This window comes from Ambystoma mexicanum, chromosome 9 (assembly GCF_040938575.1).
Source record: "Ambystoma mexicanum isolate Mex_15411 chromosome 9, UKY_AmexF1_1, whole genome shotgun sequence".
NCBI lineage: Eukaryota > Metazoa > Chordata > Amphibia > Caudata > Ambystomatidae > Ambystoma > Ambystoma mexicanum.
Genome location: NC_090931.1, coordinates 80,046,729 through 80,063,685, shown reverse-complemented (window position 1 = coordinate 80,063,685; position 16,957 = coordinate 80,046,729). Strand labels below are relative to the sequence as shown.

The window sequence follows — 16,957 nt, the reverse complement described above, 5'->3', positions numbered from 1 at the left end:
ACAGTGGTTTCTAAACGACCATAAGGCACAACACAGTTGCATAGTAGTCTCTAGGCGACCAAGAGGCACTGCACAATAGCACAGTGGTTTCTAAGCGACCATAAGGTGGTCTGGGGATTGGATGAACGTCGTCATCATCACAGTATTGGGCTAAAATCCCGTGTCCCCTTGGTCTGAATATGAGCCAGGGTCCTGTAAGCCTTGAGTGCCATAATACGCATCTTGACCCAAGTCTTGCTATGACGAGGTAGAATCTTGTGTGGCGTCTAGGGATGGTGGGCTCACTTGGTGGCCGGCTGTTTGCTTGCTGCCTCGCCTTGAGGCGGGCCTAAAGAAACGGAGTTGATCTGGGTGTTGATCAAAGAAATTTACAAAACTGGACATTCTTCTCATGACCCTATTGAATTGTTCTGGTGTCCATTGGGAGGAGCTTGGCAACAGAGGGAGCAGGTGTCGGTGGAGGTTCTGGGTTAGGGGTCTGTTTATGATGCATTGCCCGGGAAAGAGTGTCCTCAGGGGTAGAGTAATACCTACTCTTCCTACCTTGTGACGTCGAAGATTTAGTTTTTTGATGTTATGGCCTTCAGTAGGGTATCAGGAATGTGTTTTCTAATTAAGTTGCTAATTTTAGAGCTTTTTTCCGGGACCGTCGACGTGTCTTTCGACGCCTGGTTGCCAGAACCCAAGGACTTCCCAGATTTAGACGTGGTGACGGAAACAGACTTTGGCGTCTGTTTCGAGGGCCTGTCATGTGGTGATCGCTACGGCCCAGAGGGCAGGGAATGTTCTGACCTTTCCTTCGACACTGCGTGTGGCTTATTGGTCAACTTTCGGCCATGGGGGGGGGATGTGCTTGGTATGGTGTTAACCGGGGGTGCTTCAACCACCCGCCTGCCTGTTGGAGTCGGGAGCTTGCACGCTGAAATCCGTTGGATTCAGATCTCCCTCGACATCACTTAGGATCTGAGGATGCCATCGCTGGATGCTCCCTCGAGGTCCATGGCGGCCTCGGCCTGCATGGCGTGGTGGGCCCAGCGCTTGTTCTTGCGGTGCTTTAAGGTTTTTGCCCTAAACAGTTTGCGAGGCTAGCCTTGTTTTTCAGCGTGGTACCTAGGGAGGTAAAGGTTACACACTTGGTGTGAATCCTTCCAGGGGTTTATGGGAATATGCCCCCCCCCCCTCCTCCCCACACTGTGGAGGACCAAGGCCCGTTTGGCCTTGAAAGGCTGCGGTCGACGCGGCTACCACAAGATTTCGGCCTATGCATAGCATGAGATCTAAGCAGATCCACAAGCCTCAAATATTATTCTGGCACTATTCCCACTGTCCATATGCATTGACTTCCCTACCGATAGGATGGCGAGTAGAGGATTATCTCACGGGCACCAGAATGTCCCTGAGAGGTGGCCATCTTTTCCACGGTTTCCTGGTGCCTCACAACCCCAGCAGGGCATTCATTCTGACCCACTGCATTTGAAAGACAAGCAAAGGAGGATATCTTTCAGAGACATTCCATACTTTATTTGTTGAAAGAAAAACAAAATGTACAAAGCAACTACATAAACTGTAAACCATGCCTTTTTAATATAGTGATCGCAGTTGAAAAATTTATGAAATGGCTTCTTCCCATTTACAAAAAAAAAGAAATTTTAGGCGGACCCTTAGAATGTGTTAAAGTTTAAAGAGAAGATAACCAATCCCCACCTTTTCAAAACTATTCTGTAAAAGTAATGAATTCCCTTTGCACAACTGGATTAAATATAAATAAATATATACCAGGACACTCCTAAAGGAAATTCTTCAAAAAGGTCTTCTACTCATGAGTTCAGTACAAGCCTTGACTGAAAGAACCACTTCTGTGGTTGCTTGATGTAGCCACGGTCCAAGTTATTGCAGATGTCAGGTGATATTAATGCTTTGAAATGAACTACTTAAAAAAGGTTAATACAATTTGAACGTTCAAGGAGAGTGGCCTCACTGGGTCAGAGCTGAAACCCCAGCCCAGCTTTAACCTTCCTACAAAGGGTACCACTGGGAGGGTTATTTTAGGAGGTTGGCTGTGAGAGGACTGGCCCACGTATTATCGGATGCTGGAACGACTTTCATGACAGGATAACATGCATTGCTTGATAAGGGATGGTTGAAGCACAGACTGAAAGGAATAGTTGTACGCATGAAGATGGAGTTACTTAGTTATAGTTTCCAGAGCAAAAGCATGCAGCTAGAGGCAGTGTGAACGAGAGAACATTGGTTGGTGGTGGCCGAAACTGGGGCATTTGAGTGGGGGGCGTGGAGGGGGCAGGGAGGACGGCAAAGTGGGAGGATGGCCTGGAGCGGTAAGCAATGATGAAGAGCATGTTATTGCTTAAAGAGTATTGGCTGGGAGAGCAGGCATGAATTGCACAGCATGAATTCCTTGTGGATACGGTGGCTAGGAGAGGACAGTATGCACAGCGTTTTGTGGCCAAGTGCAGAAGAGTCAGTATTGCTTGTAGACCTCTGGGTCCCCATCAGCTCGCCTTAGCCTTCTTCGTCAGCAATGTTGCGGTTTAGACGCCTTCCTGTGATTTCCGCTTTATATCTTTAAAGAAAACAAAATCAAAATGAAACGGGAGGATCTTTCATACACCGAATACGCCTTTCTGGTCTTCAACATGTTTTCTAGTCTGTCCAGCCTATGAGTGGGCTTAGTGAGCCCTCTGCCAGACACGAATATGAACCTTATGGAATGTTTCTTCAAAGCTCAGGGATTGCAAGGCTTTTATCTTGCCCCCCTCTATGCACAATGGCACTCCAGAAGCCCTCTTCAATGTGAGCGCTACCTCCTTCAAGCGTGCTCAGTGTGTGATGAAAACCGAGAACTACCCCCCGCCCCCACCACGCACACCGAAAGAGCTAGCATGGACATTCAAGGATAAGGAAAGCCGGCCTACCACAGGGTGCCCTGAGCTTTATACAGGAGGCCAGGGTTGGTATTTCCCATTGCCTTCTTCTCCGTTCCAACCACCTTGCCTTCAATTGATTCCAGAATGTATTCTTGCTGACCCCCCCGCCCCCAACAAGTCCCCGCTCTTCCTAATCTGCCCCCCCCAATCCCCCGAGGGCAGTAACAATGCTCCTTTGCCATACAAAGAAACTAGTGTATGGTAAACGTGCATTTTGGTTTGCGCTCACTGCTTTGTCACAGGGTTAAAGAGGCAGGACTTCTGCCTGACCCCCCTCCAAAATGGTCACCAAGCTGAAAACCCAGAACAGGTGGAAGGGGGCGCACTGATGAAGAAAACCTGAGCTCCTGCAGGGCACTGGGATCTCCACCAAAGCAAGCGGTACCAGAGAGGCTGGGTTTGGGTTTCCTGGAGAGAAGCTGCAGAGCCTTTCCCAGGAGAAGCAGGCCTTAGGAGAACCTGGGCTTGGCTTAAAGAGTGGGATGGGTACTATATGCCTGAAATTGTGCTGTAATAAGAATGCTGGGTGCCAATACCCGGAGACTCTAGAAGCGTGCCAGATAATATACACCAACAGCTTGAGAAGGATTACAAAGCAGAGGAAGACCACACAAGTCCCAAATAACGTTGAGCATTAAAGATCCTAGTCCATGATTGGGATAGGAAAAGCACTGTTGACACCAGAACTCATATGTGTGCCAGAAGTAAGTGTCTACTTGGCCAGAGTTTTGCTCTAAGTTTTACTTGTAGGCCATATTTATATATTTTTTATTAAAAGCTGAAGGAAAAAGCTACTTACTTTTCTTGTCTTTGCTGCCTTTTTCGTTTGCAGTGGTGGTGGTGGTGTTGCTGGCTGACCGTTTAGCGTAGGCGGCCTTCATTCGCTGGATGTTCTGTTTGCTCACTACCTCATGAACGACGATGGGCTTGGGATAGTCTTTACCAATGATGCAGCCGGCCCGCTCCTGCAGGCTCCGGGGCGCTTTCCACGGCTCGTAGATGTACTCTGCAGGGAACTTTTTCAGGAACGGCAGGTACTTCCTGGATAAATGAATGAGCAGGAGGGATGGGGTAAAAACGGTCAGGATGGTCTTGTTGCAACTGCTTCCAGTGACATTCCAGAAGAAAAAGCATAGCCGAGATCCAACCTTCACCCAGCAGCGGAATAAAAGAAAGAGGGGTACTCTAGTTTAAGGGGCTAAGGTGCCTGTCAAGGGAGTCTCGGAGGATACTCCACAAATCAAGATAATGTGCAATTCTGATACTCTTCCCTACTCCTCCTCAGCTAGAAACCTCAGCGTCATCTATGACCCTCTCACTCCTGCTCTACTTTAATCTCAAAACTGCAACAGCTGCTCGCCTCAACCGCCTAACTATTAGGAAATCCTTCCTTTCAACACAGGCAAGCATCTCTTATTGTCTTCTCTAAACTGGACAACTGTGCCAGCATCCTCTTTGGGCTCCCCACCTATGCTTTTCGTCCTTGTGACAAGCTTATTAACTTCGCTACCAGGACTCTAACTCGCTCACTTCACACCTACTGCTTCGTACTGTCACCAGGCTGGATGGCTTACTATGCAAAACGGGGCCAAATTTAAATGTGTTCTCCTCGTTCACAAATCTATCCTCCTCTTCCAGCCTTCTTGCAATCTCCGCTCTGCCTACTCGACTACTCTTGCGGCTCCTCGCCGTCCCTGTGCTTCCTCTTCCTTGCATTGCTTCTCTCTTCTTGCTCCACTTTCATGGAATTCTCTTCCCCTGCACAGCCTAGAAACAGCCCACATGTATTTGTTCAAAACCAAACTAAAATCCTACCTCCTCGCCTCCGAGTTACCCTCTTAACCTACCACTCAGCTGCCTGCTAGCTAACATTTTACCTCAACCTCTAACCTTCCTCTGCATCCAATCTAGCACTTCTCCTATCGTGGTCACATCCCGAGCACAGCTGGCCATGCCGCCTGCATGCACTTAAAAACGTCAAATGTTCATTGTCCTTAATCTATATGTCCAGCCATGTATTATCCCCAGTGACTGTTCTATTTACCCTCCTCCACAACCTGGTCAGAATGTCCCCCAACCTCACCCAATTGTAAGAAGCTTCCCATCAAATCTCATTTCTGATCTAGTGCACGTTCTTTTGTGATCAAAAGCATTGATCCTCCTGTATGAAAATAAATACTCCACATCCTAGGACGAGGCATTTACAACAGATTTAACGCATTAGAAAAAGGTTATGTTTGTGTTCATACACGCACTCCGAGGATTAGTAATGGGTATTTAAGGAACTAGTGATGATAGAAGTATATTGCTGGTGGTAATCATCTATCCAGGGCTCCAGTTAAGAGTATGAGGGGCAAGAGAATTTAACCCCCTATTTTGATAAGGGAGGCATAAAAAGGACTCTTGGGGAGTAGGCAGGTAAAAATATATTTTAATGCATGAACAGCAACAAAAAGTGTTGTTTGGTAACCCAGGCCTCCTTTGTGGCTAAGCATTCCCAAAAACTAAAAGAAGGATTTCTATCCCATTGGGCAGTGCCAAGGCCGACACCCTCTTTGTGGGAGATGCTAATCAAGCCACGCGTGTGATCACATCATCTGAGCAGGGCAAGTGGCATAAGTGTCAGACACATGGATACTTGGTACACCCCGTGTTTTTATTTGATCGGAGAAATCGCATGATTTTGGGGAATGAAATAGACTGATTCAATGCTTATAGGAAGCTCCAATGTGTTTAGTGGACAGCATGTGCCCAGGGTTTATTTTTAGGACTGGATGACGCATGAGCATTGGTTCCATATTGCTGAATTGGCAGTGGAGTTTCAGTAGACTTAACTGCCATTTCCAGGTTTTAATGGCGGAGTTGTGGTTGGCCAGTAGTTGTGGTCCCACAGCACCCCACTGGGTATTGTTTGGTTCATTGGGGCCTCATTAGAAAGAGGCGTGCACCCACCAATCTATTCTTTATTTCCTTATTCAGGCCTCTAATCGTATGCCCAGGGAAGCAGATAATCACTTCAGAGGGCAGGAGCCGGGGAGATGGAAGAGAAATTGAGGAGTGGATATTGATATGATAAAGGATATAAGATACGATATGGCATTTATAATGCGCCTATACATGTTTCAAGGTGCGACAAGGTAGTGGAGGACAAAAAACTATCTTACTAGGCCTAGTGACATTCAGATCGCGCAAGGGAATGCGAAGGGGAGAAGTGCCGGGGGGATGGAGAAATGCAGAACAAAGGAAACGAAAACAAGTAGTGCAGCCAACGGGTAAGTGCAGGTGTTCAGAAGTGCAGACAACGAGTGTCTAATAAGTGCAGGGGAGATAACGGTAGGGTTACAGATTCAGACCACAAGTGCAGGGGGGTGCCAAGCGGCAGTGCAGGGTTGCAGCTGGACAGGCAGAGACCTGGGTCCGAATTCAGAGGGTGCCCAGGTGACCAGTGCGTAGGACAGACAGGAGTTCAGCATGGGAGAGGAAGAGAGAAGGTAGAAGCAAAGAGGAAGGCCTTGAGGTGCGTCTGGCGACTGATCAAGGAGTTGGAGAGGTGGAGGGCCTGAGTAGCAAGATATCTCGGTAGAGAGAGTTGGAGGTATTGTGGTCCCTGGCCCCAGAAAGCCTTGTGGATGATGCAGAGGGTCTTTAACTTGATGCTTGCCACCACTGGGAGCCAATTAAGAGATTTCAGTACTGGAGGGATCTGTTCCCTGGGCTTGAGACCAAGGACAAGTCTTGCAGACCTGTTCTGGATAGGTTTTAGAGGATGGAGAGTCGAGGCAGGAAGATTTAGAAAGAGGCTGTTGCAATAGAAGAGAGAACAGTCCCTTAAAGGATTGTGTGAAGTACCTCGTTCTGTTCTTGTTGAAGATTGGAGAAAAGGTGAGCAGTTTGAACAGCAAAAAGCTTGTCTCCCGGACGTTGCTTACAGAATTTCAGGATGATGTGACAATTCACCAGGTCTTGGGGATGGGGGAATTGAAAGAGGCCTTCCATATGAGACTAGGGTGGTGAGGCTGCTACTGAATAATCCCCCTAGGGGTAGTAATATGCGGGAGGACCTCATAAGGAGGGATAAGGACCGCTATTGGGGAAACACCCCCAATAAACCCGATCACAAAACACCTTACAACACGTAACCCTGGTTGTCTCCTCCTCGATTGATGGAAATACTATTTTATTGAAATGTGACTGCTATATCCAGTATTGGCAGTACTTGGATAAAGAAAAAGGAGGGGAAAAAATGTGGAGCAACAACCTGCAAAACCACTTAAGTACTGGGATGAGGTGGCTACAAGAAACATGAAGATCACTCCATGGATAGCAAGGAAAGACTTTAGGACGTTTTCATGGACAAAACAGTCATTTGGGGAGGAACCAGCTGTTGTGGATGAAAAGCGACAAAGGACTGCAAGAGAAGAGAATTGTGTGTACAGCCTGGAGAAAGGGAGACTGTGAAGGAGAACACAGAAGCCAGCAGCATGCAAGTCTTGCTTGGGATATTCTAATGGGGAGGGCCAGAGAAGCTGTTCCTCCAGGTGGAGCCCATAATGAACGGGATGCTGCTACATCCCAGGAGCCCACTCGCCTGAAAGAAGAAGCAACCTAGATGTGACGCAATTGCAGAAAGGTGGACCATGAGGTTTGGAAACAGTGCAGAGAGCACCTGCAGCAGAGCCACACGTGTCGGAAATTGCAGAGGCAGAAACATGCAACAGTGTTCCAGAGGAGTACAAGGTAATGGGAATGGCAGGAAGACCTGGAAACCCAAACCCAGAAACCAAAGTGCATCGGAAGTCATCTCCCTAGTCGCAGTGGTCCACCCAAGACCACTGTTCAAACTGAGGGCGTCAGGAGCTATTTCCCTTAGCGCAGTAGCCCCACAAACATCATTGAAAAACCTGAGTGCTTTGAGAAAGAAACAAAGAGACGTACACGGGAAGACAGAGAACCCTGGGAAAGATGTCCCTCATAAGAATGTTAAATGGAAGCCAAATAAGGCTGTAAGCTTCTATCGTTCCTGCAAGTAGTTAGAGGCCAATTGAAGTTATCTGCAAGAGTGTTTGAAGAATACCGTGTGGAACCATGACAGAAGGACCAGGAGAAGGGAGTCATTCCCCTGGTCCCTTGTGAGATAACATTGAAAGTGTTACTTCTACTATAAGAAGGAAGCAGCCAAGAGTCATTCGCCCGGTGAAGGAAACAAACTTCACTTTAGTTAAAGACTTATGCTCATAGTGTTTGGTTAAATTAGCTGTTAATGATGGAGGACAGAGAACATTTAATTTCGACGGACATTCTGACAGCTCACTAAAGTTTTCGGAGGCCGGGCAAGCCCCTTAGAAGTAGGGCTAGAGAGGTTTGTTTAGTCAGAGTTTATAGCGCACAGTCTGTCCCCTGCTTGTCAGTTTCCTCCTTCTACACCCTCACAATAATGAGAAGGGCAGAGTCTGAGCTGCAGGTCTTGCCCGTTGGTAGATCTTGATGTCTGGAGCGGGGTTTCGTGATAGTCAGGAGAACATCGTCTGCATAGAGGGCCAGCTTGTGGTGCGCCGAGCCTGATTGAAAGCCTTCGACTGCAGGATTCAACGTGATCCGCTGAGCAAACGGTTCCATAATTAAAACGAAGAGAAGCGGCGACAGCGGGCATCCCCGTCGGGTTCCGCAAGTTAGGTTGATGGGGGAGGAGAGGGTGCCGTTAACTCTAAGAAGGGTTTTGGGGGCTTTGTAATTTGCCAGCGTCATGGTACAGAACTCCGGGCCAAATCCAAAAGCCTCCAGGGTAAGCCTCATGAAAGTCCAATCCACTTTGTCAAACGCCTTGGGTGCGTCCAGGGCCAGGAGCACCAACTCTTGGGAATTTCGGGAAGCGAGCTCCACCAGATCCAAGGCTCTGCGAATGTTGTCGGCCGTGGAGCAGTGTCTGAGGAAGCCACTCTGATCCGCACGGATTATCTCCGGCAAGAATCGAGACAGACGAGACGCCAGGATTTTAGAGAAAATGCTGGCATCTCTATTAGGCAGGGCAATGGGTCTATATGATGCAGGGTTCTTCGGATCACCCCCTGGTTTAGGTAGTAAGACCGTAATTGACTCCTGCATATACGGTGTTACAGTGCCCGTGGTCCTGAACGAGTTAAACAACTGTACCAAAGGAGCCAATAGCTGGGGTTTCAAAATCTTGTAGAACCTGGTTGTATAGCCATCAGGGCCAGGGGCTCGGGATTTGAGAGCTTTTATTGCCTCGTCCACTTCGTCAGTGATCGGCACCTCCAGAGAGTCACGGGCTGTTCTTTCTAGCTGGGGAAGTGCCGCACCCCGCAAGTATTCCTTCTGTTCCTCCGTGTCCCGTGCTGGAGCGGTCATCACCTGAGTTAGGTGGGCCGCAGCGAGCCGCAGTTTGTCCTGGTCAGCGTAATGGACCTTGCCTCGTTGGTCCCGCAGTCCCACAATTGTATTATTCCTCTTCGCTTTGGCGAGTTTGGCCACTAGTAGCTTATTTGCTTTGTTGTTTTTAGCATAATAAAACTGTTTTACTTTTGCAATTTGGTGGGCAGTGTTTTCAGCATAGTGGGCCTCAATCTTTTTCTGTGCTATACGGATGGCTCGCTGGGTTTTAAGGGTCCAGCCCTTCTCCTTATGGGTCTTTTCTGCCTTTTTAAGATCTTCCTCAAGGCTCTGGCGAGTTTGATGCTTGTGTCTATGATAGGTCGCTCCTTGCGCAATCAGTTCACCCCGCACTACTGCCTTCATTGTGTCCCAAGTGTTGGCGGTAGAGGTGTCCTCACTTGGGTTTTCCTTAAAGAAGTTTGAGATCGTGGTTGCGATTGCATCCCTGAGTGGCATCTCATTGAGAATCGGATCATATAGGGTCTATCTGCGCTGTTGGGGGTTAGCTGGTTCCTGGACTCGGATCTCGAGGGTCACCGGAGCATGATCAGACAAGATTCGGTATTACCCAAATTGTTCGAACACAATTGTTCGAATTACCGAATCGACCGAAAGTCGAGGGTCCGAATTGACCTTTGCACTATATATATATATATATATGGGGTTGCGGGGGGTTTCCCCCCACATATATGTAACAATTGACCTTCACAATTCGGTCAATTGTGCAAAGGTCAATTGTAATTCAAACAATTGTAGTTCGAACAATTCGTATACATCCCAAGATTCTGGAGCCAATCGTCACATCGTTTGTAAACGTAAAGATTTGTGGGGACACTAGGAGAAGATCTATCCTGGAGAAAGTCTGGTGGACATAGGAATAAAAGGAAAAGTCTCTTTCGGATGGGTGGAGAACTCTCCATGAGTCCACCACCCCCAAGGTTCTAAATAGTTGTAAGAGAGCCAGGGCTATGGCGAGGTCTCCAGCGCTGGGTGGGTGTGACTTGTCTTTCGAGGGGTCCGGGACCCCATTGAAGTCCCCTCCGATCACTATCTGGCCTTCCAAAAACGGGGAGAGGGTTGTACACAGGGATTCATAGAACGGCGCCTGGCCTGAGTTGGGTGCGTATACAGAGATTATAGAGTAGAGTTGTCCTAGTAATAGGCATTTCACCGCCATGTATCGCCCCTCCGGGCAGCTTATAGAGTCCAGAATCTGAGGGTTCAGGCCCCTCCCGAATAGGATAGCTGTGCCACCGCTCTTAGAGTTCCCAGACGCGAAAAGTTGCTTCGGAAAGTCTCGGGAGCGCAGGCGGCTGTGGTCTGCCGGCAGCAGATGGGTTTCATGTAGCATCGCCACAGCTGCACCGTCGTTCTGAAGCTTCTCTAGGATAGACTTGCATTTGGCGGGTGAATTCAGGCCCTTGACATTCAGGGAGACGAACCTTAAAGTTCGATGTTCCGGGGCCAGGACCAGGGAGGTTGACGAGTCTTGGGGGAGATATAGAGGAATCAGCCATGTCGCGGAGTGTGTAGCCATTCCACAACCTGCCTGTGGGTTTTTTTTCTCGGACTGCCAACGGGGGGACCGAGTTTTAACTGAGGGTGGCTGACCTTTTGCGGGTCTAATGCTTCCCTTGGCCAACGAACAGTGTGTAGCCAACATGGCTAACTTTATGAGCAATCGTAGTGGTTGTTCCAAGGACTCGTAGATGGATTGTGCTTTGGAACCAGACATGGGCCGTGGAATAATGCCCGCTGCTTAAAGAATAAAGCTTATCTGTGTTCCTGAGGGTGTAGATCGGATCACGGTGCCGGACTGTAAGCTGGGATCGAGGTAGAAGCTCCACCTTGGGGTTGCATCTGGCTATTTCCTCTTCTGGAATCTGGGAACCCTCGACCAAGAGTTTTGTGTGGGATTAGGGGAGGCCACCAGGGTTGAATCAGCCGCTGCTTCGGAGGGCGGGAGAGACGAGGGGTTGGAAGCATCTGGACTTAGGATGTCAGTAACATCTTCCAGGTGGCTAATTTTCCTGAGCGAGCCCTTGTAGGAAAGAGCCATCTGTAGCAGATTTTTTGAGCCTGAAGGGCGGTTAAAGGGCGAAGGGCTCGCCTCTTTTGAAGAGTAAGCAGAGAAAGGTCCTGGAAGATCTGGAGAGAAGTCCCTTGAAATGTAATTTCGTCTTTGGAGTGGCTTATTGCCGAGATGGCTTCCTTCGTAGTAAAGTAGTGCACCCTAGTAATGATGTCGGGGGGCCATCCGATTCCACTCCGCGTCGGGGGATTAGCCTGTCCAGGAGGAGCAGTGAATCTTCGAAGTCGGGGAGAAGAGATTGGAAAAAGAGGCCCACATATTCAGCTAACCCCTTGTCTGGGATTGAGGTGGGAACCCCCCCGAATGCGGAGGTTGTTGCGACGGGCCCTATTTTCGAGGTCTTCTTGCTTGTATTCCAGGATGTCGCACCTGTCCTGCAGTAGTCCGATTGAGCGTTGGACCTCTGTTAGCGCGGAGGCATGGTCTTGGATATCATCCTCAACAACTCCTACTCTGTTCAACCTCCGAGACTTTATTAATGTACATTTCTATAGTTCTGCTCTTAGGCATTCTGATGGGTTTTTATATATATTCACATTTTATTTTTCATATAAAGTATTGTTTTGATACGCATGTGATTTGTGGTGATACATATATTTTGATCACTGCAGTCACTTGGTGATGATAGGTGATTTGTGTTAGTTTAAATGTTGTTAGTTACCGTACGTTTGATGCATGTTCTTTTTATCGCAATTCACTTCTGAGATTAATGTAGTCGGTATTGTATGCATACACATTTGTGCGAACAGGGATTTTTTATCTTTTGCTATAAACCATTTTTTTTTTTAATGTATTTTGAATAACATTGAAATAAATATTTTTTCCGATCCACTCCCTGGAAGCGTTTTATGGCGTGTAGTGCATGATATGAAACAGGAAAGGACTTTGATGTTACGTGCATTGTTCGTTTACCTGCCCTGCCCTTTCCCATATAACTAGGTCCTTCCAAAGGTTTTTGGATGAGAAAATGGGTCACATTAAAATGACTGATCTGAAGAGAAGTCCAGCAAGAGCATCTACCCTATCCATGGGCTGACACGCTAGCCATGGGACTAGACGTCTTCTTATTTTGTGGCAGCGCTTAGGAGCTCAGATGCACTCACAATATTGTGCTCGGGCCCCTTTCTGGCCGGGCTGCTGATGGCCTCCCAGTCATCCTGGCGTAATGACGCCCATATCTGCTCCCAGTCATCCTTGCGTAATGACGCCCATATCTGCTCCCAGTCATCCTTGCGTAATGACGCCCATATCTGCTCCCAGTCATCCTGGCGTAATAATGACGCCCATATCTGCTCCCAGTCATCCTGGCGTAATGACGCCCATATCTGCTCCCAGTCATCCTTGCGTAATGACGCCCATATCTGTCCACTCTGTACAATTACCACTTGGAACAAGTCTGGCGCAACACTTACCTGATAAAGTCCCCGTTTTTGTCGGTCTTTTTCCCAAAGGCGACTGGCGAATAGACTCTGAAGAACTGGTGGAAGAAGGCGCTGGCCGACAGCCACTGCCAGTTCCCGGCGTTCAGGGACCAGTCTGCGTCCAAGAGCAGGTCTTCAAACACCTGAAATGGAAGAGGAGGGACATCGGAAGACATCATGAACCAAAACGGGGTTCTGAAACCAAAACAAATCACGAAAAACACGCTGCCTGCATAGCGAGGAAATGGGAAGACGCCCTCTCATTAGAGTACCGGTGGGTTTCATGCTGGGTCTGCCCTGGTCTTTTACGTAACTTGTTTTCTCTTTGTATGGAAGAGCAACAGCACCATTGGTGATGTGTAACAACATGAATTCAAGTAATGTGAAAAGACGGAAGACACTGTATGTTAGACAAAAGCAGCACGGTGACATTATTGGGGGGGGGGGGGAGTTTGCAACAAACCTTCAGCGACATCGTTAGAAGGAATGCTGGCACATTCATTAAGTAATTATGCGATTTACCGAGGCCCGGGCTGCCCACGTGCATTTTTCCACGGATTATTTTCAGTTCATTCCACAGCAGGGGAGTTGCTAGGTCTGGAAAAGATCCGGGGCTACACTGATGTTGGAACTGTTGGGACTGGGGGCTAGCTAGTCTTTTGGCTGTAGCTCCTGAGATTCTATCCGGGGCTACAACCAAAAGATCAGGGGCTATAGCCCCCTTAGCCCCCCCCCTAGCAACGCCCCTGTTCCACAGTAGGTTTATGGTCCTTCCGTTTTTAAAGGCCATCTCTTATTCAGCCACTAGGTGGCAGCAGAACGCAAATCAAATAAGGCTACAGGAAATCCTCGCCAGCAGGACTGGTTTAGCAGATCATGCGCCTGCTTTTCATGGGATTTATGAAATACATATTTTTGAAAATTTTAAAATGAGATAAGAACGTTACAGCGATGCAGGTTTACTCTGATACTAACGATATCTTAACATGATGCAACACTATGAGGCCTATGGCCGCCAAAGAAGGCATGGCGGCCATAAGACTTGCTTGGCAGCAACTACACTAGGGTGTAGTGTGCTGCAAGAGATAACTACTGCAGGCACCGCAGACCAGCGCTTGATCCTCCCTTACACAGTACTGGGCGACTAACCAACCCAGTACACATAAGGCGGCACACCGTTACGCTGCAAATCACTTCTCCAGCCAGGGCTGGCCCTAGGATTTGCGGGGGTTTGTGCGGCAAAATGGGTGTGTGGGGGAGGGCTTTAGTTGCATAAATAGCGCTATTACCGAGAATATTATAGATTGAGTCTTCAATACGCAATAGTATTATGTGAAGTTACATTAAAAACATGTTGCCATGGGTAAGGCACGAGAGAAATAAACTGCAGTCCAGCATATAGTCACTATTAATATTCACCTATATGGAAATCTGAGGAGTGAGACATTTTTTTGAAGGAGCAGACAGTGCAAGCTGATGGCTCAAAAAGACTTTTAATTTGGGCAGATGAAGGATAAAAGTATTTGGCCAGGAGCACACACTTTCGTTAAGTGAGGAAGCCGGGATTTGTCAGCAGTCTGAAATTCAGGAATTTGAACACATCTCTTCCCAGATGCAATTGGTAGAAATATTGTTTGTAAAAAGTCATTTTGTTTGAAAACACCATTTGACTTTGGAAGGCATTGCAAACATATGGTGATTGCATTTTGCCACCTGAAGTTAACTGCTGTTTTTGCAGGCATTTCCCAATTGTTTCTATTGTGGATATACTTGGCCATCATGTCCAAACTAGCAATATGCTTTTATTTCAGAAGCTACAGATAAAGATTCATTTGGCTGTCAAAAGAAAAACTCCAACCAAGTTCCAAGGATGTGATGTCATGTCAAGACATGGATTGGACCTCAGGCAGGGTGCATCTAATGCAGGATTGCCTTATAGTGTGATAGAGCCTATTTACCTGGGAGGTCTCGAGGCAGGGATGCAAGCAATTTTCAGGTCTTCAAATGCTAACAAAATGAACAGGGCTCAAGTCCTAAAAAAATAAGTGGGGGCATGGATGTGGCTGAATAATATATGCATAGGTGGGGGGTACATGGGGGGTACATGGGGGCAGAGACACGTGGGTGCACCCCTTCTCCTTGGCATGCTCATCTAAATCACTGGTTGTGGCTAGGTTTCGGTCTCCTCTCCTGCTGGGTTCAGGCTTGGCGACGTGTTGGTATGCATATTGCAAAATAGCAAGTGCTGCTCACTTCAAAATTGGAAAGGCGCCCCATTAATGGACCCCTCGCTTTGATTGGAGGGGGTTTGTTTGTATTTGTTTGGTGTTATTCTTATTTATATAGTGCACAACAGCCCGAGGACATGGTGGCACTTGTTACAGTACAAAGCTTAGTTATATGGCCATTAGCAATATATATACAGGTTGCAATATAGTTACATAGTCATTAGCAGTATATATACAGGTTACATTATAGTTATATTACATTTTTTGTTATATTACAATATACATGGCAGAAGTGGAGGAGGCAGGTCAAATCTGCTTTTCAGGTGTAGCCGGGGATCGTAAATCAAAATGCTGCAAAGACAACTCAGCAGGTTAGGCGACTTGCTGAGATGTTATATGTTTAGACCTTCTTGTAAATCATATATTTTTTTCTATTCCTGCTGCAAAATGTGCTATAAAATGTGTTGTTTCGACCTGGAGATGGGTCCAGCTCTCTCGCATCACTCAGTGTGGGAATCACTGCCCCTGCAGCAAAAATCAAAAGCTGCCACCCATTAACATATGCGCAGTAAGTGAACATATCAAATTTAGTTCAATTGACCTTTCCCTCTAGAAGAAAGTGCACAAGACAAATGAGCATTTGCCTTTCAAAAAAAGTAATCAACACTGGAAAAATTACCTGAGAGAGGAGAATTTTCAATATTGGCAAGGTATAAAAAGGTGCCGGCCTTTAAAACCCAACAATGTATTAAGAAATTCCAAGGAAAACAAAATCCAAACATGAGATGTGTGCCTTGATGGCACTTTTATGTGGGCTTGTGGTTAAGTGTTTGCACTGGAAACATGACAACCTTGGGCAAAATCCAAGAAGCCGAACAAATGAGCGAGCAAACTTTAAAAAAATGCTCGCCACAAAAACACCTTACAGTGGTTGCGTCTGCCCCCTGATAAAAGTGGGTCGATGCTGTCAATCCACATGTATCCTCGACTTGTGACCTGAAAATTAGCACAGGGCCAGAACCTGAGAAAAGAATCCCTCCAGTCTCCAAGACTATAACCTCTCCCGCCACATCCTGGGCATATAGTCACGACTCACTTGCCGTCTCATCCTTCCCCTTCCCACCCCCATACTGGGCGTACAGTCATGACTCACTTGCCGTCTCATCCTTCCCCTTCCCACCCCCATACTGGGCGTACAGTCACGACTCACTTGCCCTCTCATCCTTCCCACCCACATCCTGGGCATACAGTCACAACTCACTTGCCGTCTCATCCTTCCCCTTCCCACCCCCATACTGGGCGTACAGTCACAACTCACTTGCCCTCTCATCCTTCCCCTTCCCACATCCTGGGCATACAGTCACGACTCACTTGCCGTCTCATCCTTCCCCTTCCCACCCCCATACTGGGCGTACAGTCACAACTCACTTGCCGTCTCATCCTTCCCCTTCCCACCCCCATACTGGGCGTACAGTCACAACTCACTTGCCCTCTCATCCTTCCCCTTCCCACATCCTGGGCATACAGTCACGACTCACTTGCCGTCTCATCCTTCCCCTTCCCACCCCCATACTGGGCGTACAGTCATGACTCACTTGCCCTCTCATCCTTCCCCTTCCCACATCCTGGGCATACAGTCACGACTCACTTGCCCTCTCAACCTTCACCTTCCCACCCACCTACATCCTGGGCATATAGTCACGATCCACTTGCCCGCTCATCCTTCCCCCTTCCCACCCACATCCGGGGCATACAGTCACAACTCACTTGCTCTCTATTCCTTCCCACCCACATCCTGGGCATACAGTCACAACTCACTTGCCGTCTCATCCTTCCCCTTCCCACCCACATCCTGGGCATACAGTCACAACTCACTTGCCC

At 47.8% G+C, this 16,957-nt stretch overlaps 1 protein-coding gene across 1 annotated transcript in view; it reads right to left on the bottom strand.

The window, feature by feature from the left end:
* Positions 1 to 1,495: 1,495 nt before the first annotated feature.
* LOC138487675 (cryptochrome-1-like) overlaps positions 1,496 to 16,957 on the bottom strand; it is a 137,169-nt gene continuing 121,707 nt past the window's right edge. Inside the window, exons 9-11 of the mRNA XM_069614201.1 lie at positions 12,840 to 12,991; positions 3,745 to 3,986; positions 1,496 to 2,581 (exon numbers count right to left, since the gene is read on the bottom strand). Coding sequence (XP_069470302.1) covers positions 2,550 to 2,581; positions 3,745 to 3,986; positions 12,840 to 12,991 — 426 coding nt within the window. The 3' untranslated portion in view covers positions 1,496 to 2,549. The remainder of the gene's footprint in view (positions 2,582 to 3,744; positions 3,987 to 12,839; positions 12,992 to 16,957) is intronic.